Source organism: Tachypleus tridentatus, chromosome 12 (genome assembly GCF_004210375.1).
Source record: "Tachypleus tridentatus isolate NWPU-2018 chromosome 12, ASM421037v1, whole genome shotgun sequence".
NCBI classification, from domain to species: Eukaryota; Metazoa; Arthropoda; class Merostomata; order Xiphosura; family Limulidae; genus Tachypleus; species Tachypleus tridentatus.
In genome coordinates this window covers 79,712,864-79,737,542 of record NC_134836.1, presented here as the reverse complement: position 1 = coordinate 79,737,542, position 24,679 = coordinate 79,712,864, and the positions used below count along the sequence as shown (strand labels likewise).

The 24,679-nt window shown below is 34.7% G+C and overlaps 1 protein-coding gene across 4 annotated transcripts in view; it reads left to right on the top strand.

Annotated features, from left to right (window-relative positions):
• Positions 1–24,679, top strand: part of LOC143233758 (uncharacterized) — a 57,980-nt gene that overhangs the window by 14,564 nt on the left and 18,737 nt on the right. Inside the window, exons 2-7 of one of the 4 annotated variants that reach the window (XM_076470365.1) lie at positions 8,340–8,424; positions 18,800–18,901; positions 21,859–21,933; positions 22,388–22,488; positions 24,052–24,133; positions 24,607–24,648. In XM_076470365.1, the coding sequence (XP_076326480.1) occupies positions 8,340–8,424; positions 18,800–18,901; positions 21,859–21,933; positions 22,388–22,488; positions 24,052–24,133; positions 24,607–24,648 (487 nt within the window). Of the gene's footprint in view, positions 1–8,339; positions 8,425–10,135; positions 12,831–18,799; positions 18,902–21,858; positions 21,934–22,387; positions 22,491–24,051; positions 24,134–24,606; positions 24,649–24,679 lie in introns of those variants that run through there. The other 3 variants (XM_076470367.1, XM_076470366.1, XM_076470368.1) reach the window with 3 other exon arrangements.

Genomic DNA, 24,679 nt, shown 5'->3' with positions numbered 1-24,679 from the left:
GAAAACAAATCAAGACAAATACAGTGACATGGATGAAAGTATAGCATTTCTTGTCAATAGAAAACACACCAAGACAAGTAGTGTAAAATGGTTGAAACTACAACCTTTCTTGACAGTAGAAAACACAACAAAACAAATACAGTGACATGGATAAAACTACAATCTTTTTTGTGAGTGGGAAACACTTGAAGACAAGTACAGTGGCATGGTTGAATCTACAACATTTCTTGTCAGTGGAAAACTCATAAAATCAAGTTGAGTGACATGTTTGAAACTACATCCTTTCTTGTCAGTAAAAAACACATAAAAACAATTATAGTGACATGGTTGAAACTACAGCCTTTCTTGTCAAAAGAAAACACACCAAGACAAATAAAGTGACATGGATGAAACTACCTCCTTTTTTGTGATTGTTAAACACACGAAATGAAGTTGAGTGACATGTTTGAAACTGCATCCTTTCTTGTCAGTAGAAAACATATCAAGACAATTACAGTAACATGGTTGAAACTACAACCTTTCTTTTTAGTATAAACACATCAAAACAAGTATAGTGACCATTGAAACTACAAACGTTCTTGTCATTAGAAAAGACATCAAGACAAGTACAGGGACATGGTTGAAACTTCATCCTTTCCTTTGAGTAGACAAAAACATCAAGACAAATACAGTGACATGGATAAACTATAACCTTACTTGTCAATAGAAAACACACAAAGAGACGTAGAGTGACATGATTGAAACTACAACCTTTCATGTCAATAGAAAACATCAAGAAAAGTAAAGTGACAATTGAAACTACAACCTTTCTTGCAAATAAAAAAAACACATCAAGACAAGTAGAGTGACATGGTTGAAACTATAACCTTTCTTGTCAATAGAAAACACATCAAGACAAATAGAGTGACATGGATGAAACAACAAACTTTCTTGCCAGTAGAGAATACATCAAGGCAAGTAGAGTGACATGGTTGAATTTACAACCTTTGTTGACAGTAGAAAACACATCAAGATAAGTAGAGTGACATGGTTGAATCTACAACCTTTCTTGTCAGTGGAAAACACATAAAATCAAGTTGAGTGGCATGTTTGAAACTACATCCTTTCTTGTCAGTAGAAAACATATCAAGACAAGTAGTGTGACATGGTTGAAATTACAACCTTTGTTGACAGTAGAAAACACATCAGAACAAATAGTGACACGGTTGGAACCACAACCTCTCTTGTCAATAGAAAACACCAAGACAAGTATAGTGACAATTGAAACTACAACCTTTCTTGTCAATAGAAAACACATCAAAACAAGTAGAGTGACGTTGTTGAAACTACAGCCTTTCTTGTCAATAGAAAACACCAAGACAAGTATAGTGACAATTGAAACTACAAACTTTTTTGTCATTAGAAAAGACATCAAGACAAGTACAGGGACATGGTTTAAACTTCATCCTTGTCACAAGTATAGTGACAATTGAAACTACAATTTTTCTTTTCAATAGAAAACACATCAAGACGAATAGAGTGACATTTATAAAACTACAAACTTTCTTGTCAGTAGAAAACACGTGAAGTCAAGTTGAGTGACATAATTGTAGTTTATACAACCTTTCTTGTCAGTAGAAAACAGATAAAAACAAGTAAAGTGACATGGTTGAAACTACAACCTTTCTTGTCTGTAGATAACACATCAAAACAAGTAGAGTGACCTGGTTGAAACTTCGTTTCTTGTCAATAGAAAACACCAAGACAAGTATAGTGACAATTGAAACTAAAATCTTTCTTGTCAATAGAAAATACATTAAGAGAAATGGCCCGGCATGGCCAAGCGTGTTAAAGCGTGCGACTCGTATTCTGAGTGTCACCGGTTCGCATCCTAGTCGCGCCAAACATGCTCGCTTTCCCAGCCGTGGGGGCGTTACAATGTGACGGTCAATCCAACTATTCGTTGGTAAAAGAGTAGCCCAAGAGTTGGCGACTAGCTGCCTTCCCTCTAGTCTTACACTGCTAAATTAGGGACGGCTAGCACAGATAGCCCTCGAATAGCTTTGTGCGAAATTCTAAAAAACAAACAAATAAATCAAGAGAATTACACTGACATGGATGAAACTATAACCTTTCTTGTCAGTAGAACAAACGAAGACAAGTAGAGTGACATGGATGAAAGTAGAACCTTTCTTGTCAGTAGAACACACGAAGACAAGTAGAGTGCCATGGATGAAAGTAGAACCTTTTTTGTAAGTGGAAAACACATCAAGACAAGTGGAGTGACATGGTTGAGTCTACAATCTTTCTTGTCAATAGAAAACGCATCAAGATAAATACAGTGACATGTATGAAACTACAACCTTTCTTGTCATTAGAAAACACATTAAGACAAGTAGAGTGACATGGTTGATACTACAACCTTTCTTGTCAGTAGAAAACGCATCAAAACAAGTAGAGTGACATAGTTGAAACTATAACCTTTCTTGTCAATAGAAAACACACCAAGACAAGTAGTGTGACATGGTGGAAACTACAACATTTCTTGTCAATAGAAAACAAAAAAAAAACAACAAATACAGTGACATGGATGAAACTATAGCATTTCTTGTCAGTAGAACAAACGAAGACAAGTAGAGTGACATGGATGAAAGTAGAACTTTTCTTGTCAGTAGAACACACGAAGACAAGTAGAGTGCCATGGATGAAAGTAGAACCTTTTTTGTAAGTGGAAAACACATCAAGACAAGTGGAGTGACATGGTTGAGTCTACAATCTTTCTTGTCAATAGAAAACGCATCAAGATAAATACAGTGACATGTATGAAACTACAACCTTTCTTGTCATTAGAAAACACATTAAGACAAGTAGAGTGACATAGTTGAAACTATAACCTTTCTTGTCAATAGAAAACACACCAAGACAAGTAGTGTGACATGGTGGAAACTACAACATTTCTTGTCAATAGAAAACACAAAAAGAAAACAACAAATACAGTGACATGGATGAAAGTATAGCATTTCTTGTCAATAGAAAACACACCAAGACAAGTAGTGTGACATGGTTGAAACAACAACCTTTATGCAAATAAAAAAAACACACGAAGACAAGTAGAGTTACTTTGTTGAAACTACAATCTTTCTTGTCAATAGAAAACACATCGAAACAAATAGAGTGACATGGATTAAAATACAACCTTTTTTTGTGAGTAGAAATCTTATCAAGACAAGTATAGTGACATGGTTGAATCTACAATCTTTCTTGAGAGTAGAAAACACATCAAGACAATTACAGTGACATGGTTGAAACTACAACATTTCTTGTCAATAGAAAACACAAAAAAAACAAATACAGTGACATGGATGAAACTATAGCATTTCTTGTCAATAGAAAACACACCAAGACAAGTAGTGTGACATGGTTGAAACAACAACCTTTATGCAAATAAAAAAAAAACACATTAAGACAAGTAGAGTGGCATGGTTGAAACTATAACCTTTCTTGTCAATAGAAAACACATCAAGACAAATACAGTGACATGGATAAACTATAATCTTACTTGTCAATAGAAAACACACCAAGAGACTTAGAGTGACATGGTTGAAACTACAACCTTTAATGTCAATAGAAAACATCCAGACAAGTAAAGTGACAATTGAAACTACAACCTTTCTTGTAAATAAAAAAACACATCAAGACAAGTACAGTGACGTGGTTGAAACTAGAACCTTTCTTATCAATAGAAAACTCATCAAGAAATGTAGAGTGACATGGTTGAATCTACAACCTTTCTTGTCAGTAGAAAACACGTGAAATCAAGTTGATTGACATGGTTGAAACAACAACCTTTCTTGTCAGTAGAGAATACATCAAGACAAGTAGAGTGACATGGTTGAATTTACAACCTTTGTTGACAGTAGAAAACACGTCAAGACAAGTAGAGTGACATGGTTGAAACTACAATTTTTCTTCTGAATAGAAAACATATCAAGACATGTAGTGTGACATGGTTGAATCTACAACTTTGTTGACAGTAGAAAACACAGCTAAACAAATAGTGACACGGTTGGAACCACAACCTCTCTTGTCAATAGAAAACACTAAGACAAGTATAGTGACAATTGAAACTACAAACTTTCTTGTCATTAGAAAAGACATCAAGACAAGTACAGGGACATGGTTTAAACTTCATCCTTGTCACAAGTATAGTGACAATTGAAACTACAACCTTTCTTTTCAATAGAAAACACATCAAGACGAATAGAGTGACATTTATAAAACTACAAACTTTCTTGTCAGTAGAAAACACGTGAAGTCAAGTTGAGTGACATAATTGTAGTTCATACAACCTTTCTTGTCAGTAGAAAACAGATAAAAACAAGTAAAGTGACATGGTTGAAACTACAACCTTTCTTGCCAGTAGATAACACATCAAAACAAGTAGAGTGACCTGGTTGAAACTACGTTTCTTGTCAATAGAAACCACCAAGACAAGTATAGTGACAATTGAAACTAAAATCTTTCTTGTCAATAGAAAATACGTTAAGAGAAATGGCCCGGCATGGCCAAGCGTGTTAAAGCGTGCGACTCGTATTCTGAGTGTCGCGGGTTTGCATCCCAGTTGCGCCAAACATGCTCGCCCTCCCAGCCGTGGGGGCGTTACAATGTGACGGTCAATCCCACTATTCGTTGGTAAAAGAGTAGCCCAAGAGTTGGCGACCAGCTGCCTTCCCTCTAGTCTTACACTGCTAAATTAGGGACGGCTAGCTCAGATAGCCCTCGAATAGCTTTGTGCGAAATTCTAAAAAACAAACAAATAACTCAAGAGAAATACAGTGACATGGATGAAACTACAACCTTTCTTGTCAGTAGAACACACGAAGACAAGTAGATTGACATGGGTGAAAGTAGAACCTTTCTTGTCAGTAGAACACACGAAGACAAGTAGAGTGACATTAATGAAAGTAGAATCTTTTTTGTAAGTGGAAAACACATCAAGACAAGTGGAGTGACATGGTTGAGTCTACAATCTTTCTTGTCAATAGAAAACGCATGAAGAAAAATACAGTGACATGTATGAAACTACAACCTTTCTTGTCATTAGAAAACACATTAAGACAACTAGAGTGACATGGTTGATACTACAACCTTTCTTGTCAGTAGAAAACGCATCAAAACCAGTAGAGTGACATGGTTGAAACTATAACCTTTCTTGTCAATAAAAACACATCAAGACAAGTAGAGTGACATGGTTGAAACTACAACCTTTCTTGTCACTAGAAAACACTTCAAAGGAATTCGCGTAACATGATTGAATCTTCAACCTTTCTTGACAATAGAAAACACATTAAAGGAAGTCGAGTGACATGGTTGTAACTACAACCTTTCTTGTCAATATAAAACACATCAAGACAAATACAATGATATGGATGAAACTACAACTCTTTTTGTAAGTGGAAAACACATCAAGATAAGTACAGTGTCATGGTTGAATCTACAACCTTTCTTTTCAGTCGAAAACACATGAAATCAAATAGAGTGACATGGTTGAAACTACAACCTTTCTTGTGAATAGAGAACCTATCAAGACAAATACAATGACATGGTTGATTTTATGTTTGGTGGTTCAAATCAGAATTTACTAAATTATACACTGTCTCTCGTTAATACTTCCAATCTTCCTTATGATTGGTTTGCTTTTAGTTTTTGACTTCTGTAATAATTACAGACTAGGTAAAAACAAGGCGTTGATTGAATATTACATTTATCAATTTTATGTTTAGAAGATTCGTGTAAATATTGTACTTTATGGTCAAATAAAATCATGAAAATTGGCACCTGAAACTCAGAGTTTAAGTTGATAAAATATTTAATCTTCAAAATACTCATAGAGTTTGTTTGTTTGGAATTAAACACAAAGCTATAAAATAGGCTATCTGTGCTCTACCCACTACGAGTATTAAAACCCTGAGTGTCAATCCGCAAACATATCGCTGGGCCACTGGGAGGGGAAGGGGGCGCCGAGGAGAGAAAATCGTTTAGAAAATCAATTCCGAAATTTTCCAATTAATGTACAGCTTTAAATCGTGATCACACTTTATTCTGTCATTTGTACCAAAATGAATATAAATTTGTTTATATTCTAAGAAGCAAGAGACGCTTGAAATTCTATTGAGCAGAATTACAGTATATTTTACATTGTCGTGATCAAATACATCAGTAGAAAAGGTTTGACCTCTTGAATCCACAACTGTAATTAGATCTAAAATCGGTCAATAGGTGATATAACTGGGAGCTAAAAGCTTGTGCGTAAAAACTCTGAGCCGATATGCCGCGGCTAAAAAACGTTGCAGGAATTTATTAGTAGTTAATAAAAATAATAATAATACAAAATTAGGTGGTATACAAATGTGAAATGAACAGCTAAGAAGGTAGCAATGTGATGTTGGAAATAAAGGATTAACAAACAATGAAAAACTTAATTTATGTTTTCCAACAATTAACTATTTACATTCTGTTATAACAATGCACACATCTATTTTATCTTTTACAACAACGAAACATCTACTATATCTGTTGTAACAATGTAACATCTCCATTATGTCTGTTTTTTGTTGTAACAATACATTTTATTTTGTCTAACTAACATTAGATCATGCTTAACAAGAAAAAACAAACTTCATAGCTTTCTTTAATTCGAACTTTCATTGGAATTAAAATAACAATTATTATATAATTTTAGATATTCGTATACTGTAGCATGCATTTTATATCTATATTTACTTAGTTTTTTCGAGCAGATATAACATGAATTAATAAGCAGGAAGGTTATGATAATTGAAATGCAAATTATGAAAATCTATGCAGGGTTCGTGTTATATTATTTATAGGCTAGTTAGAATTAGATTCAACTTCCGATGTGTTTGTGACACATTACGTATAAGTAGTAAGCAGCATAGTAATGGCATATTAGATAAATATTTAATCTAACCTTTGGTTTCGAAGGTATTCATGAATAGCTATGATGACAAATCAAGTAAAGCAATGTATTTTTATCAAATAATTAAAGACAGCTCTAAGCACATAATTTGTTTTGAATTATGCGCAAAGCTACACGAGGGCTATCTGCGTTAGCCTTCCCTAATTTAGCAGTGTAATACTAAATTTTCGACTCACCTCTTCTAAGAGAATAGTGGGAGTGACCGTCACATTATAACGCCCCTAAGGGCATGGTTGATGTGATGGATATTCGAACCCGTGACCATCGCATTATGAGTCGGGTGCCTTGACGAGATACAAACTATAGATATTTTAACAGTTTAGTTCAAAGATGTTATTTAAAGAAAACTGGATAAAATCTACAGATATTCTAACAGTTCAGTGTAGTGATTTTATTTAGGGAAAATTAGATAAAAAATACAGATATTCTAACAGTTCAGTGTAGAGATTTTATTTATAGAAAATTAAATAAAAACTAAAGATATTCTAACGGTTCAGTGTAGAGATTTTCTTTGGAGAGAGCAAACAATTTTAAAAGGAAGAACCTTTGGACGTGACATTAAAACAAAATTTGGTGAATTACATACAACAACAACTTTTATTTTTTTATTCTGAAATTTCCTGCGAACAAATAATTGAGTTTGAGATGCTTCACGTAAAAATAGTTTTCCATTATTAATTATGATGTAGTATTATATTTCCTCGCTAGGGAATAAATAATCTAGCTAATGGCACACGACACTTTCGAAGAATCTGAATTAGTTTGTTTTTGTTTTGAATTTCGCGCAAAGCTACTCGAGGGCTATCTGCGCTAGCCATCCTTAATTTAGCAGTGTAAGATTAGACGGAAGGCAGCTAGTCATCACCACCCACCGCCAACTCTTGGGCTGCTCTTTTATCAACGAATAGTGGGATTGACCGTAACATTATAACGCCCCCACGGCAGAGGGCGAGCATGTTATGGTGCGACCGGGATTCAAACCCGCGACCCTCGAATTACGAGTCGAACGCCTTAACACGCTTGGCCATGCCAGGCCCATTTGAATTAGACGTTTATTTAACAGATTTTCCTTCAAATGCAATAAGAAAATCCTTTTCTGGTGAGGAAAAACTGAAACCTATACCGAAAAAACGTGTCGGTAGCAGATTATGTAATCAACTTTATATTGTTCTTTAATAGCACTGAATTCTCACATCTTTATAAAATAGCAGTTCGATGTCGTGAACGTTTCAGTCGAATTAATACTTCCCAAAAACACATATTTGATATTAATTTTTATATCATCTTTAAAAAAACAACCTTAAACAATAAACACTTTACTGACAAGTGGAATTATATAATCAGTTACTCTTATTTTTAGGAAACAATATGTGCAGGTCCAGAGACGAGAAGAAGGGTTCGAGAATAGAGCGACATGTGAAAAAGATTTACCCTCCATCAAAACGGTAAAGTTTCTAGGGTTTTGGATCCCAGTTTACTTTGCGATTTTAACTGTTTGTTTAATTTCTCAACAAATAAATTATATGCTACATTAATATTTCTTATCTTGAATAATGGCTTCACATTTATAAAGATGATGGGTCACCAAAACAACTGAAAATCCTAAAGGTCATTACCTTCGTGAAACCAAACATGAGACAGCAACAAGTGTGAGGGTTTATAACACTAAAAATTGCATTTCGATATTCTCAGTGGCCACAACGCAAATAGTCCATTGTGTGGTAGGTTTGAGAATTTTAGTTGCTCGTCTACTTGTTGAACGAAAAGGAGACGATGGAGAACAAACACATAAAGTCACTATGGTCACTTTTTAATGAGACCAGACACATAAAGTCACCAGGGTCACCTTTTTATGAAACCAAACACATGAAGTAATTATGGTCACATTTTAATGAGACCAAACATATGAAATTACTAGGTTTATCTTCTAATTAGACTAAATACGTGAAGTCATTAGGATCACTTTTAATGTGACCAAACACGTGAAGTCACTAGGGTAATTTTTGGAGCACTAGCAGTCCCTAATTTAGTAGTGAAAAACCCCTTCTCCATCTCTTAGGCTACTCATATAATTACCATATAATTGTGGGATTAACCGTACATTATAGTGACCCAACATCTCAAAAGGCTATTATGTACGGTAACGGAGGTCATTTCTCGAAGCTTCTTTCTGGTAGCTAGTTTCAAATATTCATGCAAATAGCTGTTCTTGACTGTATGAACTGATTTGTTTCACATCTTATATGGTTCTTTCCGATTTAAGCCGTGGGGGCGTTATAATGTGACGATCAATTCTACTATTCATTGGTAAAAGAGTAGCCCAAGAGTTGGCGGTGGGTGGTGATGATAAACAAACGATCTTTCTGATTAACAGTTTGTGATTTCTCTTTTTGAATTTCGCGCAAAGCTACACGAGGGCTATCTGCGCTAGCCGTCCGTAACGAATAGTGGGATTGATAGTCACATTATAACGCCACCACGGCTGAAAGGACGAGCATGTTTGGTGCGATGGGGATTCGAACCCGCGACCCTGAGATTACGAGTCGAACGCCTTAACCCACCTGGCCATGCCAGGCCTAGCAAGGCTTTCCATATATACACTGTTCCCTTCTTCATTACCATACTCCTCTCTTACGATTTATTTTGCTGTTTATTTAACATTGCTAAAACATTTCAAGGATTATATTAACTTCTTTCTTTACTAACCGGAGAATACGTTCCTGTAGAAAAATAAAAAAGTAGGAAAATAAGATACCCGTTATTTTTGACAGACCTTCTACACGCATGATGATATTTGACACGCGAACAAAAATATAATTAGTAAACTATCTACCGAATATTCGTGTTGTTATTAATAAATACATGTATATCGTTAGATTTATATTTTATGTGTTCAATATCACAATTATATGAGCACGCGATAAAGCAATTACTTACAAACAACGCCCGGCATAGCCAAGCGTGTTAAGGCGTGCGACTCGTAATCTGAGGGTCGCGGGTTCGCATCCCCGTCGCGCCAAACATGCTTGCCCTTTCAGCCATGGGGGTGTTATAATGTGAGGGTCAATCCCACTATTCGGTGGTAAAAAAGTAGCCAAAGAGTTGGCGGTAGGTAGTGATGACTAGCTGCCTTCCCACTGCTAAATTAGGGACGGCTAGCATAGATAGCCCTCGAGTAGCTTTGTGCGAAATTCAAAAAACAAACAAACTTACAAACAATGAAAAGTAAAGAATCACGGATTAACGTTTTGTTCGGTGACAAATTGCGCACTTTAAACGATAAAACATGAGACACTATTTTGTTGTTGTCGTCATTAAACCGTTCTATATAAGCACATCTGATCTTCAGAATTGTGTGACTAGGTGAAACTGCTAAGAGAACTTAAAACTTTGGGTGTTTGGATTTTTGCTTTCTTTTTTATTTTCTTAACTTAATTATACACAATGAGAAAGCTTGCCTTGAGATCTTTGTACTTTCATTAGGTTTTAATTAATGGCATGGGGACTTAAAAATAAAGAATTATCTACGGTTACGTACAGTGGTTAGGCTTAATGTGGGGAGTTGGCTGGTGCAGTGGCTATGCTTAACGAGGGAAGTTGACTTCCATATAGTGATTAGGCTTAACACAGGAGTTAAGTTGTGCGGAGTGGTTAGGCTTAATATGAGAAACTGAGTTATGTAGAGTATTTAGGATTAACGTGAACAGCTGACTAATGATGAAGTAGTTAGGCGTAATGGGGTGAGTTCAGTTATATTGAATAGTTAGGCTTAAGATAGGGAGTTAAATTATGTAGAGAAGAATTAACCTTGTACCATTCAGAGTGATTAAGGTGTAATACCAAATATTATGTAGACTGGTTAAACTTTATGTGTAAATGGGTTATTATAAACACGTATAAGTTGACTATATAGTAGTTATGTTTAATGTCGGGAGGTGAAATCCATAGATTTGTTATTATTGTTGTAGAAAGTATTAAGTATTTTAGTTACAGGAAAGCTAAGCATGCATGGCGTCGGTGGTATATGGTTTAAATTTGGAGGATTTAGGTTTTTAAGGTTGGGAGATTGGACAGCACATATGGGTTGTTTTTTATAACAAAAAAAAACGAGATATTTAATTTAGTAGTCTGAGATAGATGACTTAAGTTGTCACGGTAGGCCTAGGTAACCGACTTCCTATCTTAAAGCAGTCATGGTAGGCTTAGGTAGATGACTTCCTATCTTAAGCTGTCATGGTAGTAGATAGGTGACTCTCTATCTTAAGTTGTTATGGTATGCTTAGATAAGTGACTTGTTATCTTAAATTATCATGGTAGGCTTAAATACATGACTTCCTATCTTAAGTTGTGATTAGACAACTTAATTTGCATTAGTGTAGTGTCACACATTTCCTCATTCAATTCGATTCTATACGACAGTACGAGATGGAAAAGAGGGAATGGCGTGTCGTGGGTCAGGTCGACAATCCAAGACCACCCATTTCTCTCTGAAACACCTGTCCAAGCTGCAATAGACTCTACCAGTCCTGGATTGTCCTCAAAGCCATCTTCGGACTAAGAAGTATAGCCGGTGAGAAAAAGAGAGAAAAAAAAACTGGACAGGTCTTGTACATGGAAAAAGGGGCCATTCGGGCTGAGAAGTTTCGGAACCATCACCAAAATATCATGTAGTCCACTGCCTTGTAGAGTGGCATTGGTTTGTAGAAATGGATGTGGATGATGGCTTGAAACTGAACATAGTTTACTATAACACTTAAAACTATATATTTTTATGCATACCTATTGTTATAGTAAATACCTATATTTCTACCAATCTATTTGGATTTATATTTGTATATTGTCACATTGACGAAATCAACCAATAGTTATTCTTAATCAGATACATTCAGGGATTTTAATTACAAAAACAGCATTAGAGAACCATCTATAACCTGTTACTTTCTGCTTTCCGGAAATAGCAGGTGGTTACAGGTGAAACTGAATATCTTACACACAACAATTCCTAAGATAAAATTGTTTGAACACGTTTTATAAGATGTTACTAAAATGCAGTTGTTTGACCACAGATGTTATTAAGATTTACTTGTTTAACCACAGGAGGTGTTACCAAGAATTGGTGGTTTGACCACAAGAGGTGTCACTAAGATTTGGCTGTCGACTATGTGTTGGCTGAATTTGAAATAACTAAGTTGACGCCATGTACTACGAATTATGGAAACTCAGTTTCGTTGTTAATATAATAACATCTACTTGCTTAAGACCTTGTTTTGCAAGTAGATAGATATTGTGCTGTTAAAACAACATAACATTTAGTTTTAACATATTTGTTCCGCTTTTTCCTGAAATGAGTATCTGTGTTCGGTTTGATATTCGAGTTTTTTTATTATTTTTCTCATTGTCGATGCTTGTCGATTTACGCATTCAGCCGTCATTTTCAAGCCTAACTTAATTCAGTACGATCGTGGTCGGAGTGACCGTATATAAACAGTTTTAGTGACATAGATAAGCCTTATTTCAACACTATATGTTTTTTCATATCTTCTCTCTCTCTGTTCCATTTGCTGTTTTCGTCACACGACAAAAACTTGTTAGAGGGCGTATTCTAGACACTTGTAGCAATGTATAAAACTTTCACATGTCACGTAATGTTTCGAAGCAGAAAAACCAAAACTCTAGTTTTCCGTTTGTTCATTTTTACAACATATTGTATGTATTTATATAATGAAAATTTTGGAAAATAACGTATTTTTAAAATTGAAGTTAACTTGTTTTCATAATATCTATTTCATTCTTACATATGACGAGAATCAAACAAATGGCATTTGAAAAAACAACGAAAGAAATGACTGAGGTAAACCGTTAGTTAATCCGAATAATTTAATAGGTTCATCACTTTAACCAATACACCTGATTTTCTCACATTAAAACAAGTGGGCAATATGTGAGGTGTAAGAAAAAAGTTAAAAAAAAGTGTTGTTGTTAAAATAACTTCCTGTGAAAAGGGATATAGATATATTTATTTAAGACATTAGTGTTAGGCCTATTACATTTTTAAACATTAAATTATTCTACTTTCTTAGGGGTTTACCAATAACTGGAAGAGTGCATAACAATATCATTTTAACGACACCATCTTTCTTACATTCGTTGCCGACGACGCATTTCGATCACTCCAGAGCTCATCAGACCTGCTGGTACAAAACAATAAATATGACAAATACAGTGTGGTTGAAATTCTATTATCGTATTCTCTTCCAAATCTTAAAAATCACTAAGGGAATAGATTAAACAATGTAGTGTTTAATAACGTTAGGCCTAACACACTAGTGTCTCATGATAAGTGTAATTGTAACTGTGGTTCACCAGCTTGTAAAAGACATGCACTGCATAACAAATAATAGTTATATTGTTGCAGTGGTTTCTATTTTTTGTATTATTTGTTATAAACAGGTAATTGAAAGCTCAGACTATTTAATGCTAACAAAACATTCTACTTTTGAAGTTCCATGGCCAGTGTAACCAAAGTTCACTGACATTAGTAAGCCTACCTTTAAAAATAAGCTGTGGCCTGCACACTTCGTGCGGGCCCGGCATGGCCAAGTGTGTTAAGGCGTTCCATTCGTAATACGAAGGTCGCGGGTTCGAATCCCCGTCACACCAAATATACTGTGTGGGGCCGTGGGGGCGTTATAAAGTTACAGTCAATTCCACTATTCGTTGGTAAATGAGTAGCCCAAGAGTTGACGGTGGGTGGTGATGACCAGCTGCCTTCCCTCTGGTCTTACACTGCTAAATTAGGGACTGATAGCGCAGATAGCTCTTGGGTAACTTTGCGCGAAATTCAAAACAAACAAACTCACTTCGTATGTCATTTTCTTGTCGAAACAAAAGATCAGTATCCACGTCACTAATATAACTAATTTAATAATTGACTGACAACAAAAGACCAACTCACTAAGTCATGCACTGATTACTTTTTAAAGTGAATAACATACTCTAACCTAAATCACTTTTTACATGTTTATAAAAAAACAAAAAAAACAGTTTGTCAACGTTCAAATGATTAGGTCACGCCCAATTACATTACCTTAAACTTTCTTACACCTAAGCAATAATACAAATTTCTAGAGACGACTGGATTAGCATCATTGGTCACAACAATGGGTTGGGTTATGTTTGTTTGTTTGTTCTGAATTTCGCGCAAAGCTACTCGAGGGCTATCTGCGTTGGTAAAAACCAACGAATAGTGGGATTGACTGTAACTTTATAATGCCCCCACGGCTGAAAGGGCGAGCATGTTTGATGCGACCGGGATTTGAACCTGAGACCTTCGTATTAACGAGTCGAACGCCTTAACTCACTTGGCCATGCCGGGCCGGGTTTGGTTATATGGCGACATTATCGGAAAAACAATACAACCTCAAATGCTTAAACGAAGCATATGGTATTGTAGTAGTTTAATTCTTAGGTTAGCGAGGTTTTAAATTATCATATGAAAATAATTCAACGTCCAGCTCACGTAACGATAGTAAATTACTTTATTTACTCTTTTAAGGTTTCTACAAACTTGTATACTTCAATAAATTGCTGTAGGCCTACGTTACAAGTTGCGTTAAGTTAATTGTCTACTGATTCGTAGTTGTTGTTTTGAATTAGGCACAAAGCTACACAGTGGGCTATCTGTGCTCTGCCCACCACGAGTATCGAAACCCGGTTTTTAGCGTTGTAAGTCCGCAGACGTACCGCTGAGCCACTGGGGGCCATCTACTGATTCAAACTCCATCTTTAAATAATTCTATCTACCACCTTCTTAATTATCTTTCAACTCACTTTCTAATTAACTTTTAACGACGCTTCTTGGAACGTTATATTTATAATCCTACATTGGAATCTGTTAGAATGAAACTTGACGTCGAATCCTAAATATTTCTCGCCAGTAAATTACAACATTAAAAATATCACTCACAAAAGAACATTGAAATGTATTTTTGGATTTTTTTAATCATGAAATTTCCTTTTACATTCACACTTCGTTTTTATCTGGCTTTCTTAGTCACACGAACACAACAAACACAGAAACTTCAACTTTACACCGAAAAATGGTCTCAGTCACACAAACGTACATATTTCTACACGTACAGATTACATTGAGAAATAGCCTCAGTCACACTGTTCCTGTCCACAAGTTCCAGTTCCCTGTTCTTGTGAAATGGGGCATCATTACCTCTGTGAAACTTTGCTTGTTCGGCATACAAGGAAACTAGTTACGCAACACACGAAAATACATGTACAAATGTGTGTTGTCCTTTTACTTTTATTCCACTTTTTAAATAACAAACCTCTTGGTCGAATGTGTTAATTTCTCTGCTTGACTTTCCTTTTGTTAAATAATCACCTGGTTTTTTAAAAGCATCCACGAGAAAATTCCCTTATTGACCGGCTCCACATACGCACCGAACAGTCTAAAACTGATAACCTTCTCTGATGGGCGTAGATATCGTTCTAAATTATTAATCTCCATAGTGGGAAAACAATGACGTGTAGGTCTTAAGTCGATAAAACAGACATATTAAAAAAAAGACCACGTTTATCACAACGTAGGTAAAGGATAATTTAATGTGAGAATTGTAGGACTAACTTAAATCAATGAATAAAAAATATGTTTCTTATTTAATCAATACTGTAACATTATAAAACAAACTAAAATAGTTTCGACAGAAATAAAACCAAATTTCTTCTATACTCATTTATTCTATGCATGAACTGGCTTGTTCAGGCTAGACTACAAAAATAATACTAATCGTGTGTTATAATAAAGGGGAAGAGGGTAAGTTTGTTTGTTTTTTAATTTCGCGCAGAGCTACACGAGGGCTATTTGCACTAGCCATTCCTAATTGAGCAGTGTAAGACTTTAGTGAAGGCAGCTAGTCATCACCACCCACCGCCAGCTCTTGGGCTACTCATTTACCAACGAATAGTGGGATTGACCGATAAATTATAACGCCCCACGGCTGAAAGGGTGAGCATGTTTAGTGTGACGGGGATTCGAACCCGCAACCTTTGGATTATGAGCCAAGGGCCTTAATCATCTAGCCATGTTGGGCCTTGCTGTGTAACGTTTAAGTTGTACGTAACAAAACCTTAAAAATCGAAAACGGTTAAGACTTTTGGTATAAATATTTTAGTCGAACCTGTGAATTCTGTTAACTTATTTTTTCTAGTTTTTTTTTCTCTTGTAAAACATGATATAAAGTGGAAAAAAATAATTCTGAGGTTTGTTTAACTTCATTATTTAAACGTATCTACAAGATATTAATTTATGTGTTTATAATTTTTAAATTTCCACAGGTAATCGAGTTGTTAATTTTGATTTCGAAACAAGTTGTTGTTCGTTTGTTTCTTAAAGAAAAGTCACATCGGGATATCTGCTGAGCAAGTTGTTGTCAAACAAACTACTAGGTTTAACTGAACTGTTTAATAGTTAATTCAGTGTAAATGTTATATTTTATAATTTTATAACCGAATTGAAGGTTTAAAGAAATTGAAATTTAAACAAGCGCTTTATTCCACACTTTAAGAAAATTTATCAGAAGAGAAACTTATTAAAGAATAAATAATAAAAAAGAATATTTATCTTCCAATTTCACCTTGTTTATTTCTTATATACAGTATTCCCTCGCTATTCGCGGGGGTTACGTTCTTTAACCCCCCGCGAATAGCGAAAAACCGCGAATATTGGATGCAGTTTTAAAACTTCTATGTATGAGATTATATACGGTACTAAATGCTTCCCAGACACTCTTACTCATTAATACAGTAATAATGTAGTAATATTGCATGCAGTCGTGTATTTCACTTATGTAGTAATGATAATGTAAACACATTTTAATTTTGTACTGCAACAATATTTTAATCAAAAAGAAACGTAAGTACAGGAGGACAGTAACACCGCATAGTATAGTTACCCATACTGTATTACTGTACCGTAAAGTCATTTTCTATGCGTACAACACATGTATTAGAATTGACAGAAAGTGTAACAAATTTAAAGGCAAACTTAGACAGATAAATACAGTACGCACAGTTCAGGTAATAATAATACAGTACAATACAATTCAGTAATAATATGCAATTAAAAACATTATTAATACACGGTCACAAAAATATGCACTGTACATACAGTGTATGCATTTATAAAAAAAAATACGTACTGTATTGCAATAATAATTGAAAAAAATTTTTCGTTTTTATGACGTTATGACGCTAGCCCGGTATACCGGCATACGATGCGATTGGGTTAAGAGCCTAACCCGCGAATATGCGGGGCCGCGAATGGGGAACCGCGAATAGGTGAGGGTATACTGTATACGCACATGTTACAATCACTGGCCCCGTCCTCTGGGCAGGTATAACCGTCAGTTCCTGCAGAAGATTATTGAGCCTTAGGCCCTTTCTGGAATTGTCTTAGAGGCCTACAAGAATGTACACATGTTTGACATTCAATAATATTCACCATCCATGAGAAAAAGGATTTTATTAAAAGTTTAGTTTAAAATGGGCTATCATCAAAGCATTGCTTCAGAGAGTAGATTTCATTGACGTATTTCTTTTAGACACAATTATCTATGAAAGTTCCTTGCTTTTATGTTTTTTAAAGACGTCTGGTATGGGTAATAAACTTTAATTAAAATAAGTTACAGAACAACGTTTCGACCTTCTTATGTCATCTTCAGTTTACTAAACGTTGTTTTGTACTCTATTTTAATTAAAGTTTTAATACCCATACCAACCGTCTTTAAAATACATTTTTACTTCAAGAGAGTTTTTCGTCATCATGAATTATTTCACCTTTTACATTGTAGCATTCATGAGATATTCACTATGAAAAATTAAGTTTGTTTTTGATTGTTTTATATTTGAAACTTACCCCTTTTTTGCAGTTTTTATTGGTTAACTCTAAAACTTGTAATTTTGTAGAAATTTCAATTGTTTTATCTATTGTCCAGCTATAAAAAAAAAACACCACCTAGTTATAAAAATATTACCCAGGTATGATCGGTATGGTCGGTTCCGACATCCGGGTTTTAGACATATACATCACAAGTTACATTATATATATATTAAGATACTCTCAGTTTATATCTGACTTGAAAATGCGCGTGCTTTATTTAAACCGATGTAAACAAAAGGGGGGTAGCCATTTTATACAAAATAAACTTACCAAAATAAATAATAACAATATAAGTTTCTTTGTTGGGCCCGGCATGGCCTAGCGCGTTAAGGCGTGCACTTCGTAATCTGAGAGTCGCGCCAAACATGCTCGCCCTCCCAGCCGTGGGGGCGTTATAATATGACGGTCAATCCCACTATTCGTTGGTAAAAGACATGGCGGTGGGTGGTGATGACTAGCTGCCTTCCCTCTAGTCTTACACTACTAAATTAGGGACGGCTAGCACAGATAACCCTCGAGGAGCTTTGTGCGAAATTCCAAAAAACAAACAAACAAACAAGTTTCTTTGTTGACAGCTTTAATTAGCCTTAATTAAAGTAAAAAACCGTATACGAGTTACACTGTTTATTCTTTTTGTCTTTATCGAATATAGGGTATACTTAATTATAATAGCTTAACTAATGTTAGGTGTAAGAAAAATGGGAATTATCTGTTTCATTTTCAGTATCTGGTATTATAGTTTTTTGTATTATCACAAAAATCCTGTATTTAAAAAAAATTCTGTTGCAATAATGATACTAGTTTGACTGCAAATGTTTTATGAGTTTCTTTTAGTATATGTATATTAATTTATATGTCTTCGGGTATAGGGGTTACAAGATCAAGTTATTTCCTTTAAACTTCACGAAAGAAGTGTCCAACACTTGCTTGGTCCTGGACATGCGCAGACATTGCTGGGATATCTCGACCAGGTGTGTGTGAAATCGATAATATTTTTGATTGATCAGTGTCCACTTATTACATGATCAAACATTTGTGCTCGAAATCTCAGTTCTTCACTCTTTGTTACAGAGGAACGATATAAACGTATTGTAGTAGCGTAGTTATTTCGCTAGCAGTTGCTTTTAAATTATTTAGTAAAAATAATCCAACGTCCAGTCAACGTAACATTAATAAATTATTTTCATCTTAACGTTTCAACAAACTTAAAATTCAAATACTAGTACATTAAAAACGACGTTAACAAACGTAAAACAAACCAATTCATTTTACAAAGTGCCAGAACACTTTGTCTCATCTCCCTTAATTTATATATAAGTTTCAGGCTTATGTTAATAAACATTTTGATCTGAAGTCTACATTAATACCCGCATCCCACTCTAGACATTTGAATTACATTATTAAAAATACAGCTTACAACAGTATTCTATAGAGTTATCTATGATTTCTATGCACGTTTAAGTAGGTATCACAAAATATGAAGGTTTATTACAGTGTTGATTACAAATGTTAGTCGTGGTCATACATTTGTTAAAACAGTAAAATAAAATATGCAACAACTGGTTTTCGTTGTGGTATCTTAACTTTTATTGAATAAAAATATCGTGCGATTTAAATTAAAGATGAAAAAAAAAACTGCTTTCAGAATAAATAAGTTGATGGTACAAAAATAGAAGGTCGATCATCGAAATGAGTCTGATTGTAGAAACAGTAGGTTTATGTTAGAATACTTAACTTAAAAGGAATATTCAAATTTATCAGCTTGTATCAAAAGAGTTTTTGGAAACCATATTTATAGAGAAATGTTATGGCAAACTTATTAACAGTTTTAAAAATAAAAATGAACAGCTTTTGAGTAAATGTATTTATAGTGAGTGCATCAGCTTTTGTGTGTGTGTGAAAAGAACTCAGTTATCAAATTTTAACTGAATACTTAAAGCGTAAATTGTTAAGCCTAATTAACGCGTGCATAGATTCATTGTATACATCAAAGAAAATTTCATTCGTTAGTTATCAAATTTTGCATTAATTGGAGTTATTTTACCTTTAAGCCTTGCATGAACGCGATATATTAAAAACGACAAATTATGAAGAATATTTTCGTCATTTCCGTGAACTTACAATATCTGTTGTTCTAATTGTTAGTTTCTTATTTAATTCTAAATCTTAGCTTGTCTTAGATTGAAAATGCTAACAAATGTGATAAAACTGTTACTGTTTTAACCTCTTTTAATAACGTTATTAAAAGCAGTTTAACACGATCACCAACCCCATATTCAATAGATCCATGATTTGAGAAAGAACTGTCGTCACTTATATAATTATAAATATAATTACTTGGAATTCTAAGCTTGTAGGTATTATAGAATGTGGCTTAAATTATTTTAAAAACAGATTAATTTATTTAAGCTTATAGTCTAACTATATCGTGTAAACCTTATTGCTTTTGAATAATTTTTGCAATCAATCTGAATTATTATTTTTGTTTGTTTTTGAATTTCGCACAAAACTACTCGAGGGCTATCTGTGCTAGCCGTCCCTAATTTAGCAGTGTAAGACTAGAGGGAAGGCAGCTAGTCATCTCCACCCACCGCCAACTCTTTGGCTACTCTTTTACCAACGAATAGTGGGATTGACCGTCACATTATAACGCACCCACGGCTGAAAGGGCGAGCATGTTTAGCGCGACGGGGATGCGAACCCGCGACCCTCAGATTACGAGTCGCACGCCTTAACACGCTTGGCCATGCCGGGCCTCAATCTGAATTACCAAGCATGATTCCCCCCTCAACATACATTTTCAATTATAGCCTTTATGAATGATCAAATTCAGAGGAAAACTCAATTACATCGAAAACGATTAAACAACAACGAAGAAAATGTTAAGCAGTCAAATAAAGAAAGAAAAAGATGCATCGCACTAGATCAGCGCGATCTCGCTTAAGGAGCTTTGATTAGTTTTTCACCATAAAGGATAAAAAACTTTTATAAAATAATAAGTTCCTCAAATTTAGTCAAAATTTTAAAAGTTAATCACACTATCAAAATGTAAAGCAATAAATATCATACTTTTATTAATTGTTTAAGTGCGAGCTTTTTAGAATAGCTTTTAGGTAAAGGTATAAAGCAAAGATGTCATTGAATAATGAAAACGACAAATTACAACCTTTCGATATGCCTCTGGGCTTTTTTAGGACGCGAGCTGTTGGTTGGGGTCCAGTGGGCTCCGACTGTGGATATTCCAGTTAAACTTATACGAATGGTTATAAACCGTTTCAAGTATTGACGTAACTTGTGTTAAAATTTATTTCTAAAATTTCAGTATGTCTAAAAGTATTAAGACTGATTATGCTTTCACTCGACGTTTGGTCAATAAAGCTTATGAATAAAAGAGGGCCTAGCAATCGAAATATCCATATTTTTTAGTCACATGTTTGTAAAATTTCCGTAATTGTTATAAAAACTAAATTAATTGCAAATTTTGTTGGATTTTCAGTTTATTCTTTACTGTATTTTATGGCTCAAAATTACAGGTGTGTGAAAATAGCAGATAACATTTTTGTTTTTTCTTACTTAAGCTGTTGTAGTTGTCTTATTTTTTTATAACAATTTTTAGACCATTGGTTTCCAATACTTCGCTGGAACTTTGAGTTTAAACCGTATTTTCATAGTTATAAGTTTCCAACTTTTTAAGGATCAGCAATCCACTTTTTTACCTAAGTATTTTACAGTTTTAGTAATTTTCCTACACAATATTTATATAGCTAATTATTACCTCTTGTTACTAATTTATTTACCTTTGTTTCTTATTATTAGTTTAGTATTCGCTATAACTTAACTAACTTAACGCAAAATGTAGAATTTTACGTATCTTTAAAATTATACCATTACTGAAATAATTTGAAGTTTCGCTTAACTTTGTCGACAGAAAGCCATTCTTTTGCCACGAGAACAACAGATCAAAAGGGCTTTGGTCCACTATCTGACAGAGAAAGAAGAATGGGTAAATATCAGTAGTGTATCTTTTGTTAAGAAGGATGGGTGAATGTCGGTAGTGTATCTATTGTTAAGAAGGATGGGTGAATGTCGGTAGTGTATCTATTGTTAGGAAGGATGGGTGAATGTCGGTAGTGTATCTTTTGTTAGGAAGGATGGGTGAATGTCGGTAGTGTATCTATTGTTAGGAAGGATGGGTGAATGTCGGTAGTGTATCCATTGTTAGTAAGGTTGGGTGAATGTCGGTAGTGTATCTATTGTTAGGAAGGATGGGTGAATGTCGGTAGTGTATCTATTGTTAGGAAGGATGGGTGAATGTCGGTAGTGTATCTATTGTTAGGAAGGATGGAACCTTAGGTACGACAGGGATCAGATTGGCGTATATATGAATGTTTAATTGCTGCTGTTAAAATAATATTATAACGTTATATACAGCTACAAACTAAATTGTGTATCGACAGGTCTACCATCGAAATTTGACATCTAAAACCTCCGATTTCCAGCCCCTTCACCGAAGTTCTGTCATCCGCCTACAGCAACGAGGGTTTCAGTCAGTGTCCAGGTGTGAGTTGGATCTTGTTAGAATTAATATGTTAATTGACTTCTTACATTGGAAAATATATTTTTAACGAAGTATTATGTTTACATTTGATTGCACAGAGTTATGCTTGTGCTCTGAATTTCAGTAAGAACTTTGATATGTCAACTAGTTGACATGTTAACTTCCACTTTTGCATTGTTATGTCGCTAGAAATGGTTTTACGTAACGTTATGAATGCGTGGCTTAACGTTTACATTTTTTGAAAACTTAGGAAATTGTACGGGTCATTCAGGTATGATTGTATTTTTATCGTTTATTAAGCTAGTTAGTGAAGGCAGTTATTATCGTTCATTCTGTTCGTAAATTATGTTGACTTTGAACTATTGAGATATTATTTGACTGAATATGTTTGTGAGTCAGTTAGTTGATTCAGTGTTGTAAATAGTGACTCTGTTTTTGTGCTAAAGATACCAGAAGGTGCCGTACGTACTAGAAAACCACAGCAAGCGAGCAGATGTGCTATACTAACACATATACTAAGTCCTAAGAGTGAGCGTTAACTGAGCAAGCTTGTTTAACTTAAATTGAAAAAGATGTTTTTTTTTACACTTTAGTGAAGTGAACTATTGAGGTGTTTCTTTACCAAAATAATCCAAAAATAAAACCCAACCAATAACAGAAAACGTTGCTAGTATATACGAAGTTGTGGATCAACTTAATGTAAGACAGTTATAAAACCTTGCTGTTGTTCTTATATGCCGTTTTTTATTTATTTTTTTTCGATCTGTACCCGAGCGCTGTTAGTGGCTCGCCGGCCAATCGGAAGACATATCGGGTTTGATTTCCTTGATGTGTAGAGCACAAAGAGCCTACTATGTAGGTTTGTGCTTATCAACAAACAAACTGTAACTGAGCTACCAGTAATATGAATTACATGTTAAATATAGTAGAGAACTGTGGTACCAAACACTAACACACTAGTTCCAGTTGAGAACTGTAGTATAAAAAATATCAACTCCTAACAGTCCAGGTATTTACACACAGAATATTTCAGTTTTATATTTGGGGATAGCGTTTCCTTTGGCCCAGCATGGCCAAGCGTGTTAAGGCGTGCGACTCGTAATCTGAGGGTCGCGGGTTCGCATCCCGGTCGCACCAAACATGCTCGCCCTCCCAGCCGTGGGGGCGTTACAATGTGACGGTCAATTCCACTATTCGTTGGTAAAAGAGTAGCCCAAGAGTTGGCGGTGGGTGGTGATGACTAGCTGCCTTCCCTCTAGTCTTACACTGCTAAATTAGGGACGGCTAGCACAGATAGCCCTCGAGTAGCTTTGTGCGAAATTCCAAACCAAAAGCGTTTCCTTTTAATTTTCGGTCGCAAGTCCACATACTGCAAAAGCTCATTAACTCTGTCATCTAGTGTCTTAAATCATAACTACGTAAATATTGCTATAGCTTTTGTGTGGTGGGTATAGTAAAAGAGATTATATAAGAAATTAATTTATGCCGTAAAGTTAAACAGATGATGTTGTAATTATATATTACATATTATTACAATTATGTGTTAATTATTATATCTAACAGAAGTCAAGAACGAGTTGGTAGCGTACAACGAGGAGAGGCAGAACGCCTGGTAACTATGGCAACTAAACTTCTTGTCGCTACGGTACGATATTTTTAAAGTTAAACCAAATTATTATCCTTGTATCATTAATGTTCATGAAAAACTCAAGATATAAGATAGAAATTAATGATAAATAATACAGCAAGAAAACTAATTAAATGTAACCCAAGTTAGAAAACTTTTCTGAATATAAAATAATGTGTTAGTTTTAAGGTATAAAACCACACGAGTTTTGTAAGCACTCAGGTGTGGTGAGTTACATGTGTTTGATACTCGCGTGTGGTGAAGTTACACATGAATTACAGGAACTAAACCTTACGATCATCAGTGACATTGTTTGTTTGAAATATCTTATTTATATGTTATTGTTTTTCCTATTCAGGCTCACGGAAGGTACACAGATTGTAAATGAAATAATCGAACATTCAGACGTTCATAGCCAAGTTATTTACTCTATTTATAACGTTGTTAAATAAAACAAAATGTATGTTCATGTCAGGTTTGTTGTTTGGCAGGAATGTATCCTGAATAAAGAAAGTGTGACCGACAGGAAAGAGGTATAAAACTTATCTATTATTTAATATTATT